The sequence below is a fragment of the Elgaria multicarinata genome, chromosome 3 (assembly GCF_023053635.1).
Source record: "Elgaria multicarinata webbii isolate HBS135686 ecotype San Diego chromosome 3, rElgMul1.1.pri, whole genome shotgun sequence".
In the NCBI taxonomy this organism is placed as follows: domain Eukaryota; kingdom Metazoa; phylum Chordata; class Lepidosauria; order Squamata; family Anguidae; genus Elgaria; species Elgaria multicarinata.
The window spans coordinates 89,105,535-89,121,775 of NC_086173.1; the positions used below are offsets into that span (position 1 = coordinate 89,105,535).

The window sequence follows — 16,241 nt, forward strand, 5'->3', positions numbered from 1 at the left end:
CTCCTTGGCTTGGGAAAGGTTTACAGGAGAGGAGGAGCAAAGGTTTGTTTTGCTCATTTCAAAGGGTGGGCAGATGAACAATCATTTTAACTAATTTCTTTTGTAAAGGTAGTCAGGTCCCCTCCTTTGCTCCAAAGTAACCAAAATGCTTACATCTGCATAAGTTTTAACGATAAAGAGATCAAATTTGGCACAGTGATAGTGCTTAAGGAGGGCTTTAGCCACCCCAAATTTGAATCAGGTTGGGTCATCCCTTGATTTTTTAATGATTTTTTTAATTTCCTCCCCATTAAACCCATTTTCCTAGTAGTCCACAAGTGTGAAGGATCAATCTTCCTTTCCTTTGATCATGGGAAGTTGTGCATCTCCAGTTTCATAAAATAGAGATCTGCTGGTTCCCTTACCCAAGAGTAAATCCCATTGATTTCAACTACATTTACATCCAAGTCATACTAAAATCAGATACATGCTTACCTTTGAGTAAACCTCATTGAGCCAAGAGAGATTTACTTCTGAGTAAAAACATATAGAACTGACTTTTAATAGTGTGGTCACGCAGAAGCTTTTTTTTTTAAAGTCTAAAACAGCAAACTGGAAAGAAGTGCTCTGCAACCCTAGGCTTACTTCTAAGGTCCTCCTCCTGTTTCTGTTGTGAGAAGCGCAGGCCAAGGCAGTTACCAGTAGGATTGGCCAGAGTTGGGCACGTCGAATGACAGCCACTTACCTCCCCTCCTTGGCAATGCTACTCCTCGATGCTCTATTGAGGAGCATCATCATCAACAAGAGGATGACTCAGAGGATGTGGGCACCTGCGGGCTGCCAAAGGTATGCTGGGAGGTGTAGTAGTGGCATCTAGAGTAGCTGATTTTAAATGGGTTAGCAAACCAGGTCACTATCTCTCAATCCTAACTCAGCTCCCACTTCCCTGACCTCTCACTGCCTTTGTACTACTTTCCCCCAACTGCCACTCACCCCGCCCACCATTCCATTCTAGCCTCAGCTATCAGTCATTCCTCCATTCATTTTTTCTGTTTCAATGGTATAGTCAGGCTTTTGCACAAAAATCATCAACTTTCTTCAGTAATTCCTGCATCCGTCTTGGAATGTTGTGGTTTAGTTATAACGGGTGGGTAGGTGGATGGATGCAGCATAAAAATCTTATCGAGTTAAAAGGCCTTGGGGGGTGGAAGTCATAGGCACTGACTAGGCAAGTCTGCCTGGGAAAAAATCCATAAGCAGGGTGCCACAACTAAGAAGGCCCACTCTCAGGTTGTCTTTCACCGCACCTTAGATGGTGTTCAAAGATGAACATGTTATCGAGGGAGCTTGGCTTGCACCTACAACCCCCAGCATGCCTTGGGTGGGAGGGAAGATTTAATCAGGTTTTGGTAGCCATCATCTGGAAGTAGCTTGCCATCCTAGCCCCTTCCAAGAGCCCCGAACAGAAGATGGACAAATGAGCCATGCAGAGCTGCAGCTTTAAGGTAGCCCTGGCCTGGATTGGGGTTGAGAGAGAAAAGAAACTAATTTAATCTGTTTTAAAGTTACCTCACAGGCCTAGGACTGTCATGAGGGTGAGAGAGGAAAAAAAGAAATGAATTTAATTTGTTTAAAGGTTAACTCACAGGCCTAGCACTGGCCTACTAGTTTAAGGTGATTACTTTGCAGACATATATCTTAGAGGGCCGGAGCAACAAACAGTATATCAGCTAGTGAGCTGATAAAATGGACTGCTCCATCTCAGAATGTAGGAAAGAGATATTGCTTTTGAATGTTCTCCTATCCAATCTCAAGGGTCGGCAATTTGTGGCCCTCCAGATATTTTGGCCTACAATCCCCATGATTTCTCATCATTACTTATGTTGGCTAGGGCTGATGAGAGTGGTAGGCCAAAACATCTGCAGGACCATAAATTGTCCATCCTTGCCCTGCCTGCAGACAGAAAAATAACACAGGAGGGAAAGGTCTGGGTTACAACCTGACGTGTTAGTTCTCCATGCGTAGGGTGGTTTATTTTAAAATGCAGGGGAACATTCACAAGTATTATCTCTGATTTATAGCCTGAGGTGCAGCCTATCCTTCCACCTTTTGCCGCTGCCTATAGAGAAGACCCAGCCTCCAGCGTTGTTATTTAAATTATATTTCCTGGAACTTCAGAATAGCCATCTCAAATAAAAGCACTGCTGCAAAAACAGCAACAACACCAAAACACAATCTCCTAACTTGAGCCAGATCCTTTTAGCTTGGTCTTAAATTCACCTTTGTTTCTCAAGTGCAACACAGCCACAATATTAAGAAACGAGGCCGATACTCAATGGCTTTAAAGCAATGGGAGGCTTGATTTCAGACTACGTTTCCCAGAAGCCTCGGCGAACAGGAAGTGAAGTGTGCGCAGCAGATGCATGGTCAAAGGGGAGAGGATCAGGAGGTTAGGGGCATATGGCTTGTGAGCCGCCTGCTTGGGGCGCAGGGCCTGCGCTGATGATCCTAACGCAGGCGGGCTAAGGGCTGCCTGCCCTAAATTCCACAGAGGAAAAGCATGGCGGCAACAGGCAGCGAGCAGAAAGAGCTGCTGGCTCTGATTCACCAGCACTTGGTCCAGACTGGCTATGAGAAAGTAGCGAAGGAGTTGTTGGAGCAGAGCGGCCAGGTAACTGCACCATCTCCCACGTGGGTTGAGAAGTCGGGGACTGGGGCATTGCTGCCCTACTATCGTAATCCTTCCCGAGACTCAGTAGTGCCAGCCACGTGGAAAATTAAACTGCTCTCCTGCAAAGCCTTCCTTTCTGATCTGACGGGGCTGTACTTGCCTGGAGGACAGGAATATTGTAGTTGAATGCTATTGCTGTGTTTCCCTTACTAACCCCCACCCCCACCCCATGGAAGCAGATAGTCCTGCAGTAAGGAAGAATTTGCACTGCGGGTGCATTTACTTCTTAAATCATATGTTCTGTATTTATTTTGATCTGTGGTGCCAGTATTCTATCCTTGTAATAATAGTTCTGGCCTGCTTTGCAGGGCTGTTTAAAAGGATTCTGCTTAGTTATTAAAAGCACAGTTCTACCCAGTCCTTCTGTACCTTCCATGGCCCCTAAGGCAGCTATCAAAACATATAAAACAATGCATATTTTGGGATTACTGGGATAATGTATATTTTATTTATTTTATTATTGCATTTATTTCTTCCTCCAAGGAACACAAGGCGGCGTACATAATCCTCCTCCTCTCAATTTTATCCTCGCAACAACAACCCTGTGAGGTGGGTTGGGCTGAAGTGTGTGACTGGCCCAAAGTTACCCAGTGGGTTTCTATGGCTGAGTGGGGACTAGAACCCGGATCTCCCAACTCCCAGTCCAACACTTTAGCCACTACACCACTGTGGCTCTTAGACCATGTTCCATAAGTGCTAGGCATGTTTATGTGATTAAGCAGTCCTATGGAGTTGTATAGTATGTTTCATTATGCGTTGGTGTTATGGAATAAGGGACCACTTCTTAAATAAGGGACACTGGCCAGGCGTTGACTTTAATTTTGCCTCTTTTTGGTCTGCGTTCAATGGACCTTCCATGAAGAAGGCTTTAGAAATGCACTGATCAGGAACATAAGAAGCTGCCTTATACTGGGTCAGACCCTTAGCCCAGTTTTGTCAACACTGACTGGCAGCAGGATTTTTTTCTAGTCCTACCTAGAGAAGCTGGAGATTGAACCTGGGACTTTCTGTATGCAAAGTATGTACCTATAAACCGCATGGGAACTCATTGCTAGTTGAAAACAGGAAATTGGTTTCTAGCAGGATGGGCATGAACGCAAAAGAGTAACTGTACCACATCTATCCCTGTACCAGTTGTATCACTTTGCTTCAGGTGCCCCTTCCTCCTATTTGCAATTTGGTTTCACCGGTTTTAATATATAAAGAGGCAGCAGTGATTGGATAAGGTGCTGCTTCGACATGTATCATAATTCATAAGTAATCTTGGAGTTGCATTTCTTTGGAGAGTATCACCTATAAATCCAGATTAACTGTTTTTGCAGTTGACGCGGAAGCTATGAATGGTAATAAGTTATTTTTTCTACCCCTTCTAGACTGTGTGGTTGCAATCAGAATTGATATAGATTAACTACTCAAGATTAAAGTTTTAATGTGTATGTAAGCCTTCCCCAACCTGGTGCCCTCCAGATGTTTTGGACTTCAGCTTCCATCAGCCCAAACCAGTATGGCCGATGGTCAGTTGCAGCCCAAAATATCTGGATGTCACCAGGGTGGGGAAGGCTGGTATTGTGTTCAGGTTCTCAGTGGACAGAGTTGACATCCCAACATGCAGGATGATTCCCACATCAAACAAAGGCTGCCATCTTATACAACTTTTATTCATACCCTTGAACCTGCTAATTGGGTTCTTTAGCACTGTGGGTGAGTGTGGTGCTATTAGGCCAAAGTAAGAGTCGATTCACACATGTAGATGCATGACTCATTGACCTAGTTTTCATGTCACAGTGAATTTCTGGGTTTGGATGTCATGAAACAACCCAGGTACAGGGCATTCCTGGGTTGCTGATTAAAATTGGAAGTGGTTCACATAGAATCATAGAATAGCAGAGTTGGAAGGGGCCGACAAGGCCATCGAGTCTAACCCCATGCTCAATGCAGGAATCCACCCTAAAGCATTCCTGACAGATGCTTGTCCAGCTGCCTCTTGAATGCCTCTAGAGTGGGAGAGCCCACAACCTCCCTAGGTAACTGATTCCATTGTCGTACTGCTCTAACAGTCAGGAAATTTTTCCTGATGCCAGCTGGAATCTGGCTTCCTTTAACTTGAGCCCGTTATTCCGTGTCCTGTACTCTGGGAGGATCAAGAAGAGATCCTGGCCCTCCTCTGTGTGACAACCTTTTAAGTATTTGAAGAGTGCTATTATGTCTCCCCTCAATCTTCTCTTCTCCAGGCTAAACATGCCCAGTTCTTTCAGCCTCTCTTCATAGGGCTTTGTTTCCAGACCCCTGATCATCCTGGTTGCCCTCCTCTGAACACGCTCCAGCTTGTCTGCGTCCTTCTTGAATTGTTGAGCCCAGAACTGGACGCAATACTCTAGATGAGGGCTAACCAGGGCCGAATAGAGAGGACCCAGTACCTCATGTGATTTGGAAGCTATACTATTAATGCAGCCCAAAATAGCATTTGCCTTTCTTGCAGCCATATCGCACTGTTGGCTCATATTCAGCTTGCGATCTACAACAATTCCAAGATCCTTCTCGTTTGTAGTATTGCTGAGCCAAGTATCCCCCATCTTGTAACTGCATTTGGTTTCTATTTCTTAGATGTAGAGCTTGGCATTTATCCCTATTAAATTTCATTCTGTTGTTTTCAGCCCGGCACTCCAGCCTATCAGGATCACTTTGAAGTTTACATGCGCTTATCCCCAGCGATTCCTGGGTTAAACAACCCAGGAATTGCCATCATGATGTCTGAACCAGCTTAGTGACTTAGAGGCTCTGTCTAATCATGGAGGCTGGTTCATGGATACAGGCTTGCAGACACACCTGTAAATTTGCCCTAAGTGGAAAATGCAAGGGTTCCAATTAAAGCAGATTTGTGGCTTGCCATGTGTTTACGAACCTGAAGGCAGTTCCTGATGAAGTATGTGAGTTTTACATTAACTGTAAACTTGATGGATGTATATCATTGCTAAATATTGAATATATTAAAAATACAAGCAGTAGAGGAAGCAAAGGGGTTAGCATGGTGTTTGACTATAGCCTCAAGGAACAAGGATTTTAAACAATTTTAATATTGACTCTGTTGCACACCTGAGCAAACCACTTGTTCTCATTAGGACTTGGTGGCCCATCCTAAAGCTTGTTTATAATTAGGATGGTTTAGGCCCCAACCCAGAAACCACCAACTTGCTGTTGGTTTAGGAATGGGGAGTGGGTGTGCAGAATGTGAACTCAGGACACACCAAAAACCAATGTTACTGGTGGTGCAAGGGTCTTTTTTCCCCAGGAGATGTTAAAATAATTTATATACCTGAAAACAGCATGGGATGTGGTACTGCAAAACACTTTTTTTAAAAAAAAAACTGAATATTTTACCATGGTTGTTATGTGGGGGTTGTATGTGTGGAAAACCTTAATGCAAGTTGTGAACTGTATATTATTTCTGTCCTGAGCTCCTATGCACCTGCAGTAGCATTTTTCAGTTTGAATGGCAATTCTGTAGCCTCTCTTCCTCATTTCTTGTATGTTCTACTGAAAGCTTTAAGGCAGCTTTCCCCAACCTAGTACCATTCTGGTGTGTTGGACTACAACTTCCATCATGCCCAGCGAACATGGGCATTGGAAGGATGGTAGTTATCGTCATTGACTGTTTAATTGTTGTTCAAACACTTCTTATTCAGTGGCATCAGTAATGTTATCTCAGTCTCAGCGATGATGTTATATGTATGGAACTCAAATAACTAATTGTTATAGATGATAAAAAATTATATGTGCTAAAAGATTCTCTTATCCCAGTATTGTATATTATTATTATTATTATTATTATTATTATTATTATTATCAGTTTAGTGGTTGTGTGTCTTGTGCATTACTTAATTGTTTGACTTTGTCAACTGCTGCCTCCTACATTGGTTCTGTAGCAATAGGGCTCCTACACATGGGCAGAATTTCAGGGCCAAGCAGAATCCCATCTGCATGGAGGAGCTGTACATGCATACATTGGAATGTGCATAGCACCTATGCTCATGTACACCAAATACTCAACAGGTGGGATACATGGTTGGCATCTGCGTCTGCCGTTCAGGCTGGAATAGTCCACATGGGCCCCGTTATCCTCTTGGGTATTATTTTAATATGACCCCTTCCCCTTTTAGAGATTGCAGGCTTGAGAGAAAGCTTGGATTTGGAGCCAATGATGGGTATGTTGACTGCTTATCAAGTCACACGTGAGAAAGAATACAATAGGAGTACAACACGGATATTACTGGATACCTGTAATTTTCTTTTAGTTATGGCTGTAGTTTGCAGTCGGCAATTTGTATGTGCTTATTTCTTCAATGACCTCGGCGGTAGTCATCAGCTATTATTGAATATAATATGAATATGCTTAACGTGAGAAGATCAACAGCATTAAAGAATAATTCCTGTGTATTCTGCAGAGCAGCCTTGCCCAACTTATGCCCTCTAGATGTGTTGGGGTCACAATTTCCATCATCCTCAACTAGCAGGATAATTGTCTGTGCTGGCTGGAGATCATGGCAGTTGTAGTCCCGACGTATTTGGAGAGCATGGGTTGGATATCAAGGCTGCTATAGAGAGACCTAGGGCCTTGCTAGACCAGGTCTTAGCGCGGTGTGAGGCCCGGTTTCCCTCCTGTGCGTCCAGATGATGCACAGGGGAATCCGGGGTCAGGCCACGCTGAAGCCTGCCTTAAGCCGGCATAAGCAAATTCGCTTATGGCCCGGCTTTTCCGCAGCCCCGGCCTGAGGCCGGGGCTGCAGAACGTCTAGCAAGGTCCGTGGCTTTTTGCGGCTACTCGCTTACTTGTGAGTAGCCGGGAAAAGCCACGGACTGGGCTGGGGGGGGGATCCCAAGGGGGGGAGAGGCAGGGGGAAGGCCGGACCCGCCAGGAGAGGGGGGGAGAAGCCGGACATTGGGCCTGGCAAGGGGGGGGGGGGAGAAGATCGGGGACGGGGATGGGATCGGGCCTGGTGGGGGGGGGGAGAAGATCGGGGATGGGATCGGGCCTGGCAAGGGGGGGAGAAGGTCAGGGACGGGATCAGGCCTGGCGGATGGGGGGAGGACGAGCGAGCGAGCAGGAAGGGGAGAATCAGGGGCAGGGAGAGCGGGGGGGGGCTTTATTTTTGTAAAAAAACCCGCTTACCTTCTCTGCCTGGGCTCCGGCGCACATGGCTCCTTTAACAAAAAAAATGGCCGACACTATGGGGCTTCCCGTTGCCCCGTCGCATCGTGCATGTAGAAGCTGGCGACGGCGCGCGCTAGCTCTAGCGCGCCGTCACCCCTCCTCCCTGCCAGCTTATCCGGCACGTCTAGCAAGGCCCCTAGACAACACAAATCCAAGCAGCATTTCTGCATCCAGAGGGTGCTGCCATCTTCTTGAAAGGAGCATATAGAGCCTTGATTGCTGCTTGTCTTTTTCTCATGGTGTTTGATCTACTTTGGAGATACTAGAGAAGGACATGTTTTGCCTTTGCTGTCCTTTTGGCCTGGTCCTTGTGGTTGATCTTTTCACCTCTCCCATCAAACTGTGATGCGGACACCTTGCTCCAGACTGAGAAATAAGCCACTTGCTGCCCTGCCTTGCTAGAGAATAACAAGGTTAGAAGGTGGTGGGGCAGGAGCTGAAGAAGTCCTGTTGAAGGTACCAAAGCCTCAATGAAGAAAAATCTGAATGATTGGGTGAGAATTGTACTCTAACCAAGACTCAAAGAAGGAAGTGGACTATATTTAGCTGAAATGTCTGAATAAACATACATAGGATTGCTCTGTAAATGTCATAAACTGGGTTTTTGAAAATTGCTGTTTGGCTTTATTTCTATTTCTTTTTTTAAAAAAAATGTAGCAGTAGCTGATCATGATTTAAAAGCAAAAGAGAACGTCAAAAAAACAATATTGTATAGTTGAGAAAAGTGCAGAAAAAGGCAGTTAAAATGATCAAAGGGATGGAGCAGTAAAGATTACTGTGCCTTAGACAGAAGGTGAGTGAGAAGAGATGTGATAAAGGTGTACAAAATTATGCATGGTGTGGAGAATGTGGATAGGAAGACATTTTTCTCCCTCTCACATAATAGTAGAACCTGGTGTCATCCCATAAAGTTGGTTGGAGGGAGAATCAGGACAGGTAAAAGGAAGTATACACTGATACTGGCTATATATTATCAGAGGCAGTGTACCAGTTGCTGGGGAACATGGGTGGAAAAGTACTATTACACATATGTCCTAGTTGTGGGTTTCCTGTGGTTGGCTCATTGGCCACTGTGTGAAAAGAATGTTGGATTAGATGGACCCATGGTTTGATCCAGCAGGGCTCCTCTAATGTTCTTAATTGTTCAGTGAAGTGTTCACATTTTAGAGAAACCTTTCTAACATAGTTAAAAGTTCTAACAATTTGTTAAAGTTGTAATTAGCATGCATATGAAATCTGTTGATAAATTGAATATTGTTCTAATCACGTTTTTTAATTGACCGGTCAGTTGACCAAATCTATTTTTGACTGATGAAATGCCCAACCGTACTTGAAAGTCACAATCTCTACGTGGGACCCCCCTCCACCTCCCTTTAATCTGAAGTATGTGTTGGCAATGGATGCTAAAAGGCCATTATTTTATACTTCTAGTGTTCCAAGGCCCAGGCCTGCTCAAAGTGAGTTGTATGGCTGATGTCACTGTTGAGTTCTGGCTCAAATTGTCTTGTAGATGTGTCTTTTGTGGGTGCTTCTCTGCAATCCTCAGGGCTAGAAATTCAAATGCCTTATTGAATGCTGAGTTTTTCAGTTCTTTATTTTGAATTATAGTTACTTTAGTTTGAATAGTACAGTTTGAACATTGTTCACACCTGCTCTAGTCAGACATACTAGTGCTTTAGAATTGACTATATCATGAAACTATTGCATTTTTTTTTATTTGAATAAATATAGAGAAAAGGCATTGTTTTCTACTGCGTGAAAGGCATCTGCATAGAACAATATTCCATGAAAATCAGCTGGACTTCATTTATTTTAAAAAATGTGTTTAGGATTACAAATTTAAGCTGCAATACTATACACACTTTCCTGAGAGTAAGTCCCATTGAACTCCATTGACTTGAGTTCAGACAACACAATAACCAATGGTGGTTTAAATAGTTGACAGTTGGTTATTTAACCCACTAGTTATTTAACCTGCTGTGAGTTATCATGTTGTGTGCTGGGATTTTTTTAACCAACGGTTGATTATTTGGCTATTTGAACCAGTGTTGGTTTTCGTGTTGTGTGGAGGACTACAGGGCACCTTTAGTTATTTCCTCGGTCACTGTTGGTTATTTTGGCAGCTCTAGAGTTTCAAGGCAAGAACGGCCAAAGCAGTGGCTGCCACTCTAGTCCAGCCAGCAGGATAGATTTTCGGATGGGATACTAGCAGGAGGACTGCGGGGAGAAGGCAGGGGGTGAGTGAGTCAATTCAGAATGGACTAATAGTCAACTCAACGCTGATACTAATCCATACCATGGTTGATATCATGTTGTGTGGGGAGTACCCCCTAGATAAACAACTATCAAGTTGATTATTACCCCATGTTGACTATTGTGTTGTTTGAACGCAGCCATTGTGTGACTCCTAACATATTTGCTTGGATGTACAATTCCACTGGTTTGTGTGAGCTTCTAGAGTGCAGCAGTAGGAATACCTTTTTCTCTGTATATGAACAAGACCTCAGCTGTCTTTTTTGTGTTACTTTTCCCCTGGAATCCAATGGCCAAGCTGCTAACTAAGGAATAACCCCATGTTGTCCACAGCTTTGGGTCAAAGCAGCTAACAGAAGATTACAGAATTTGTTTTTCTTTTACAGAAAAACCTTCCATCATCCTCCGTCTCTCTCAGGGATATCTTCATTCAATGGAAGAAGTAAGTTTGTTTATGAACTATTATTAGTTAAGAGTTTTTGTCTCCTCTTGCTTAATAGCCCCAGTTTTCTTAAGTTATGGATTTTCTTTTAACTTTCCCAGTTCCATTTGGAAATATTACCACAGGGCCAACATAACAATTTAGCCTGAATAAAGTGTTCTTGCCAAGTTTTGGAATGCACTATAATAGGGGAAAGGGTCTGGTCAATTTTTTATTGTTAGTGTTAACCGCATATTTTGAAAATGCCTTTCTTTTTTTTTAAATAATAATTTTTATTCATTTTCAACACTATATAAACATAGATAAACATTTCCAAAATATAACTAAAACAAACACAATAAGAAAAAAAATACATCAAATATCTGCTGCATACATATTGAATAATTGTTGAGTACAAATATCAAAAACTATTACATATGCCTTATCACACTACAACATCTTCATTCTTAACATAAATGTGCACCCCCCACCTCGGGATCATTCTTGAGTCCAAAATCTAATCATTTCTTCTGCTGGTGGTTTCCCACTTCCCTTAGTAAACACGAACACTAGGAACTGTTTCCAGATTCCTTCGAACTCATTTATTTTAGTTACGCCTTTTCTCCACTTAATATTGCATGTCAGTTTATCATTAATGGCTATGTCCCATACTACTTTATACCATTCCTCAATAGAATATTCCCCTTGGATCTTCCAGTTCCTAGCTATCATCAATCGTGCTGCAACCAACAAACTCGATATCAGCTCTATAGTTCCTTTTCCACACTTTATATCTTCAAATAGTGACAGCAATGCTATTTTTGGTGTTTGTTCTATTTTCATTCCCACTATTTCTTCAATTTCTGAAAACACCATCTTCCATAATCTTTGTACATATTTGCATTGCCACCACATATGTAAATACGTTCCTTTTTCCCCACATCCTCTCCAACAATTTGCTGAATGTTGATCACTTATCTTATTCAATCTAACCGGGGTTAGGTACCACCTCCATAAAATTTTAAAATAATTCTCCTTTATTCTTACTGATAAACTTCTCAACACTCTTTGTTTCCATAGTCCCTCCCAGCTCTGTCGCCCTATTTGTATCTTCAAATCTGATTCCCAAATCATTTTCTCTGTATTCTCTCTAAACTCCTTCTCTAACAATATTTTATATATTTCACTCATTAATCCTTTTGAAACTATACTACTTCCTTTTCCTTTCTCCTTACTTACTACTAATTCTTCAAACCTCGTCATCTTTCTGCACATTCTATTATCTTTAATCCACTTTTTATTCCATTGTTCTAATTGACCATATTCTAGCCAAGATAGCTTCTTCTCCTTTAACAAATTTTCCATATCTTCTCTTGTTTTAATATCTCTTACCCAATCCTTTAATTTTATTTTATTTTTCTCTTTTAATATTTTACATAATCTACCCTTTAGATCCTCTGGGAAATTCTTTAACATTATTATCGGTGCTAAGGGAGAGTTGCTCGGAAGCAGCTTCCCTTTAAATTTACTCCAAATTTCCCATTGAGTCCTCAGGAGTGGATTATCTATACTTCCAACCCACTTTCTTCCTCCATCTTTAAAAAAAACATTCTCCAGATTCATCTCTACCTTACTTATGATTTTTTCTTCCATCCAATATAAATCTCCTACTCCCATAATTGCTTCTACAACATGTCTTAATCTATTTGCTACGTAGTATAATTTTATGTTTGGGAGACCCATTCCCCCCTTTTTTTGGCTTAGGTACCAATTATTTTTATTCACTCTTGCTCTCTTTTCTCCATTACAATATTTATTAATAATATTTTGCCAACTTTTTATCTCGGTTTCTGATATTTTTATAGGTAACATCCTAAATACAAAATTAATTTTAGCTAATATCTTCATTTTTATCAAAGCTATTCTCCCAAACCAAGATAAATTTAATCTTTTATATTTTTCCAATTTCTCTAGTACCTCCTTCTTTAACCTCGTTAAATTTTCCCTTTCTAAATTCTCTAGATTTTTTGTAATTTTAATTCCCAAATATTTAATCTCGTTCTTAACTTTCAATTCCATTCCCTTAAATTCCCAATCCTTTTCTTCCTTCTTAGTATAGTTAAACAACATCATCTCTGATTTAGACCAATTTATTTTTAACCCTGTAATTTCCTCAAATTCCCTCAACTGATATTTAATTCTTTCTAATTTTCTTAATGGATTCTTAATGGTCAATAAAGTATCATCCGCAAACATGTTTAGCTTTATTTCCCTTACCTCTCCAATTCCTTCTAATTCTTTATCCTCCCTTAGTGCCTTCGCCAAAACTTCCATAACCATTACAAAAAGGACCGGCGAGAGCGGACATCCTTGTCTTGTTCCTCTGGCTAGTCGTATCTTTTCAGTAAGTCCGTCATTTACCACCACTACCGCCGTATTTTGGGAATATAGCTGTTCTATTACATTTTTAAATTTATTTCCAAATCCCAATTTATCTATAATACTCTTTAGTGCCTGCCAGCTCACACAATCAAAAGCTTTAAAAATATCTAATGCCATAATACCTGCCTTAATATTTGCTTTTTTTATTACATTTATTACATTTAAAACTCTACCCACTAAATTATGCATATGCCTTCCTACCACAAACCCACATTGATCTGCTCCTATATATTCTGCCAAAAATTTATTTAGTCGTTTGGCCATAATAGATGTAAAAATTTTAGCATCCTGATTTATTAAAGAAATAGGTCTATAAGAATCGGGATTAGTCAAATCTTTATCTGGTTTTGGGATCAGAATTATCACTGAATGTTCCCATGATTCGGGTATCTTCTCTCCTGATAATATCCTATTATAAAGTTCCATTAATTTTGGAACTAAACAATCTTTGAAGACCTTATAATATTCTGGACCCAAACCATCTGCTCCTGGTGATTTACCCACTTTTAACTTATCAATAACCTCTTCAACTTCTCTTTGAGTTATTACTGACTCCATTAACTCCTTATATTCTGATTTTATTTCCTTCTTTATAAACCTTCCAATATACTCCTCCACCTTTTCTTGTTGAATTTCTTTACCCTTGTACAATTCCTGATAAAATTCCTGAAAATTTTTTATTTTAGCTTTCATTGCATAACAATAATTCCCTCGGCTATCTTTCAACGTTTCTATCCCATTCCTCCCTTTTTCTTTTTGTGTGAGCTTGGCAAGCAACCTCGAGTTCTTATCACTGTTTTCAAAATATTCCCTTTTCATATACATTAAATTCTTTTGAATCTCTTCTATATTTAAATTTTCTAATTGTTTCTTCTTAGCTTGTATTTCCACTAATTTATATTTATCTTTACTTCGCCAATATCTTTCCTCCAAGTTTTTAATTTCTATCTCTAACTTTTCCTGTTCTGCACGTTGTTGTCTTTTTAAACTACATGTTTCTCTAATACAGATTCCTCTTGCTACAGCCTTCATGGTGTCCCAAATGACTGACCCAGCTGTTCTTCCTTTTTCATTAATTTCCCATGACTCCGACAGTTCCTTCCGAATTTTATCTACTATTTTATTGTATTTCAATATCTTTGTGTTCAACTTCCATCTATATGCCTCTTTATAATCTTTCTTAACTGTAAATTCTAAACTTAACAAGGCATGATCAGTTACTTTTATTACCCCCATTTCCATTTTACAAATCCTCGTTGCAAAGTCTTTTGAAACAAATATATGATCTATCCTGGAGTATGTATGATGAACTGGGGAAAAGTATGAGAATCCAGGCCTATTCCCGTTAAGTAAGCGCCACGAATCTAAATAATCATTTTCTTTTACTAATTTATTCAATATAGTCATATTGTTCCTCTTTTCAGCATTAGTGGGATTTGACCTGTCTCTTTTATTATCCATAACCATATTAAAATCCCCAGCTAATATAGCATACCCCTCCTTAAATTCTTCTATTTCTTTAAACAACTTTATAAAAAACTCTCTATGCCTCTCATTTGGGGCATAAACATTAATCAAAGTATAGACCTTTCCCTCAATTTTACCTTTTAACATAAGATATCTACCCTTATCATCCTTTTTTACCTCTTCTAATGTAAACCCACTTTTTTTTGAAATCAAAGTGGCCACTCCATTTTTTTTTGATGTCCCTAATGACTTTTCATAATAGGCTAGCCACTTTAATTTTATCATATTCGAATTCTCGGAGCCTTGGTGTGTCTCTTGGATCATTATAATATCTGATCCCTCTTTATTAAGCATTTGTTCTATTCTCTTCCTTTTCACAACTGCCCCTAAACCTTTAACATTGAGTGTTGATACCTTTATCTTTTTATCCATAATCACCCTTTTGAAATCTCTTCCGATCCCTTGTGCTCAGCAGTTCAAACTTGCTTACATAAAAACACAAACTCCATACATAAAACCCCCACCCTCCTACCCCAATCCCTCCTCCCCTACCTTCCCCCCCTCCCCACCCCCCCACTCTAATCCCCCCCCATATCCCCGTGAGTCTAGTACTCCAGCCATCTACTTTAAAGGGGGAGGGGGGAGGCAGTGCTGTGCCTGGCCGGCAGGTTTCTATATTAGCATTTTTATTTGCAATTATCTCCAAACATAATTAACAATTCTCTTACTCTCCAGATGTCCCAGCCTCATTCCCTCCCCCACCCACTCCAGCCCCATCTGCTTCCCCATCCAGCCCCAGCCTCTTCAGCAAATCTTTACCTTGATCCAATGAGGTTACTCTATGTTCCCTCCTCCCATATGTAAATCTTAAAAAAACCGGGTAACCCCATGCATAAGGAATTTTATTCTTCATTAATGTTTCCGTTATTGGTTTAAGACTACGTCTCCAATTTAATGTACGTTGAGAAAGATCATTGTAAATTTGCACTGGTTTGCCTTTATATTATATCTGATTCTTAAATCTCAATTCTTTCATAATTTGCTCTTTTTTATAATAATTACCAAATTGCCTTTCAATTGCCACTGAAAATGCCTTTCAATTGCCACTGATCATTGGGATGATTACTTGGATCAGTTTGTAAATATGTGCCATTGTGGGTTTTTTTCTGAAAGTAATTGTTTTAACCTCTTTGAAGCTACTTGTGTCTGGAGTATCCTTTTCCACAAGAAAAAGAGACTCTGGAGCACTGTGGCCGTGCTGGCTGGGGAAAATGGGTGTTTAGTTTAACACAGCCTTTCTCAACCTGGGGCGCTCCAGATGTGTTGGACTACAACTCCCAGAATGCCCCAGCCAGCTGGCTGGGGCATTCTGGGAGATGCAGTCCAATACATCTGGAGTGCCCCAGGTTGAGAAAGGCTGGTTTAACACATCTGGAGCTCACCAGGTTGGACAAAAAATGCAATGGCTTTCAAATTTCCGCTGCCCGTAGCAAGGAAACTTGTATGTCTTCCACTGAGAGATAGGAAGCTTCACTCTCTACTTCCTCTGAACCAGAACCATGGACTCCCAAAACACAGCTTTGGGGAGCATCTTTTTATTGCCTTTATTTTTTGATTTCAAAGTAAAATAAAATATTTTTTAAACATGCATTGGAGGCACTTGTCTGTATCTGATGTTTCGTCTGGGCACAGTGTAGAGTTCATGGATCGGTCACGGGATGGAGGGAAGGCAGAGCAAT

At 40.9% G+C, this 16,241-nt stretch overlaps 1 protein-coding gene across 4 annotated transcripts in view; it reads left to right on the top strand.

Moving 5' to 3' along the window:
• The first annotated feature begins 2,431 nt into the window (after positions 1-2,431).
• TCOF1 (treacle ribosome biogenesis factor 1) overlaps positions 2,432-16,241 on the top strand; it is a 72,120-nt gene continuing 58,310 nt past the window's right edge. For all 4 annotated transcript variants that reach the window (XM_063120866.1, XM_063120862.1, XM_063120861.1 and 1 more), the window contains exons 1-2: positions 2,432-2,650; positions 10,559-10,614. In XM_063120866.1, coding sequence (XP_062976936.1) covers positions 2,540-2,650; positions 10,559-10,614 — 167 coding nt within the window. In that variant the 5' untranslated portion in view covers positions 2,432-2,539. The remainder of the gene's footprint in view (positions 2,651-10,558; positions 10,615-16,241) is intronic.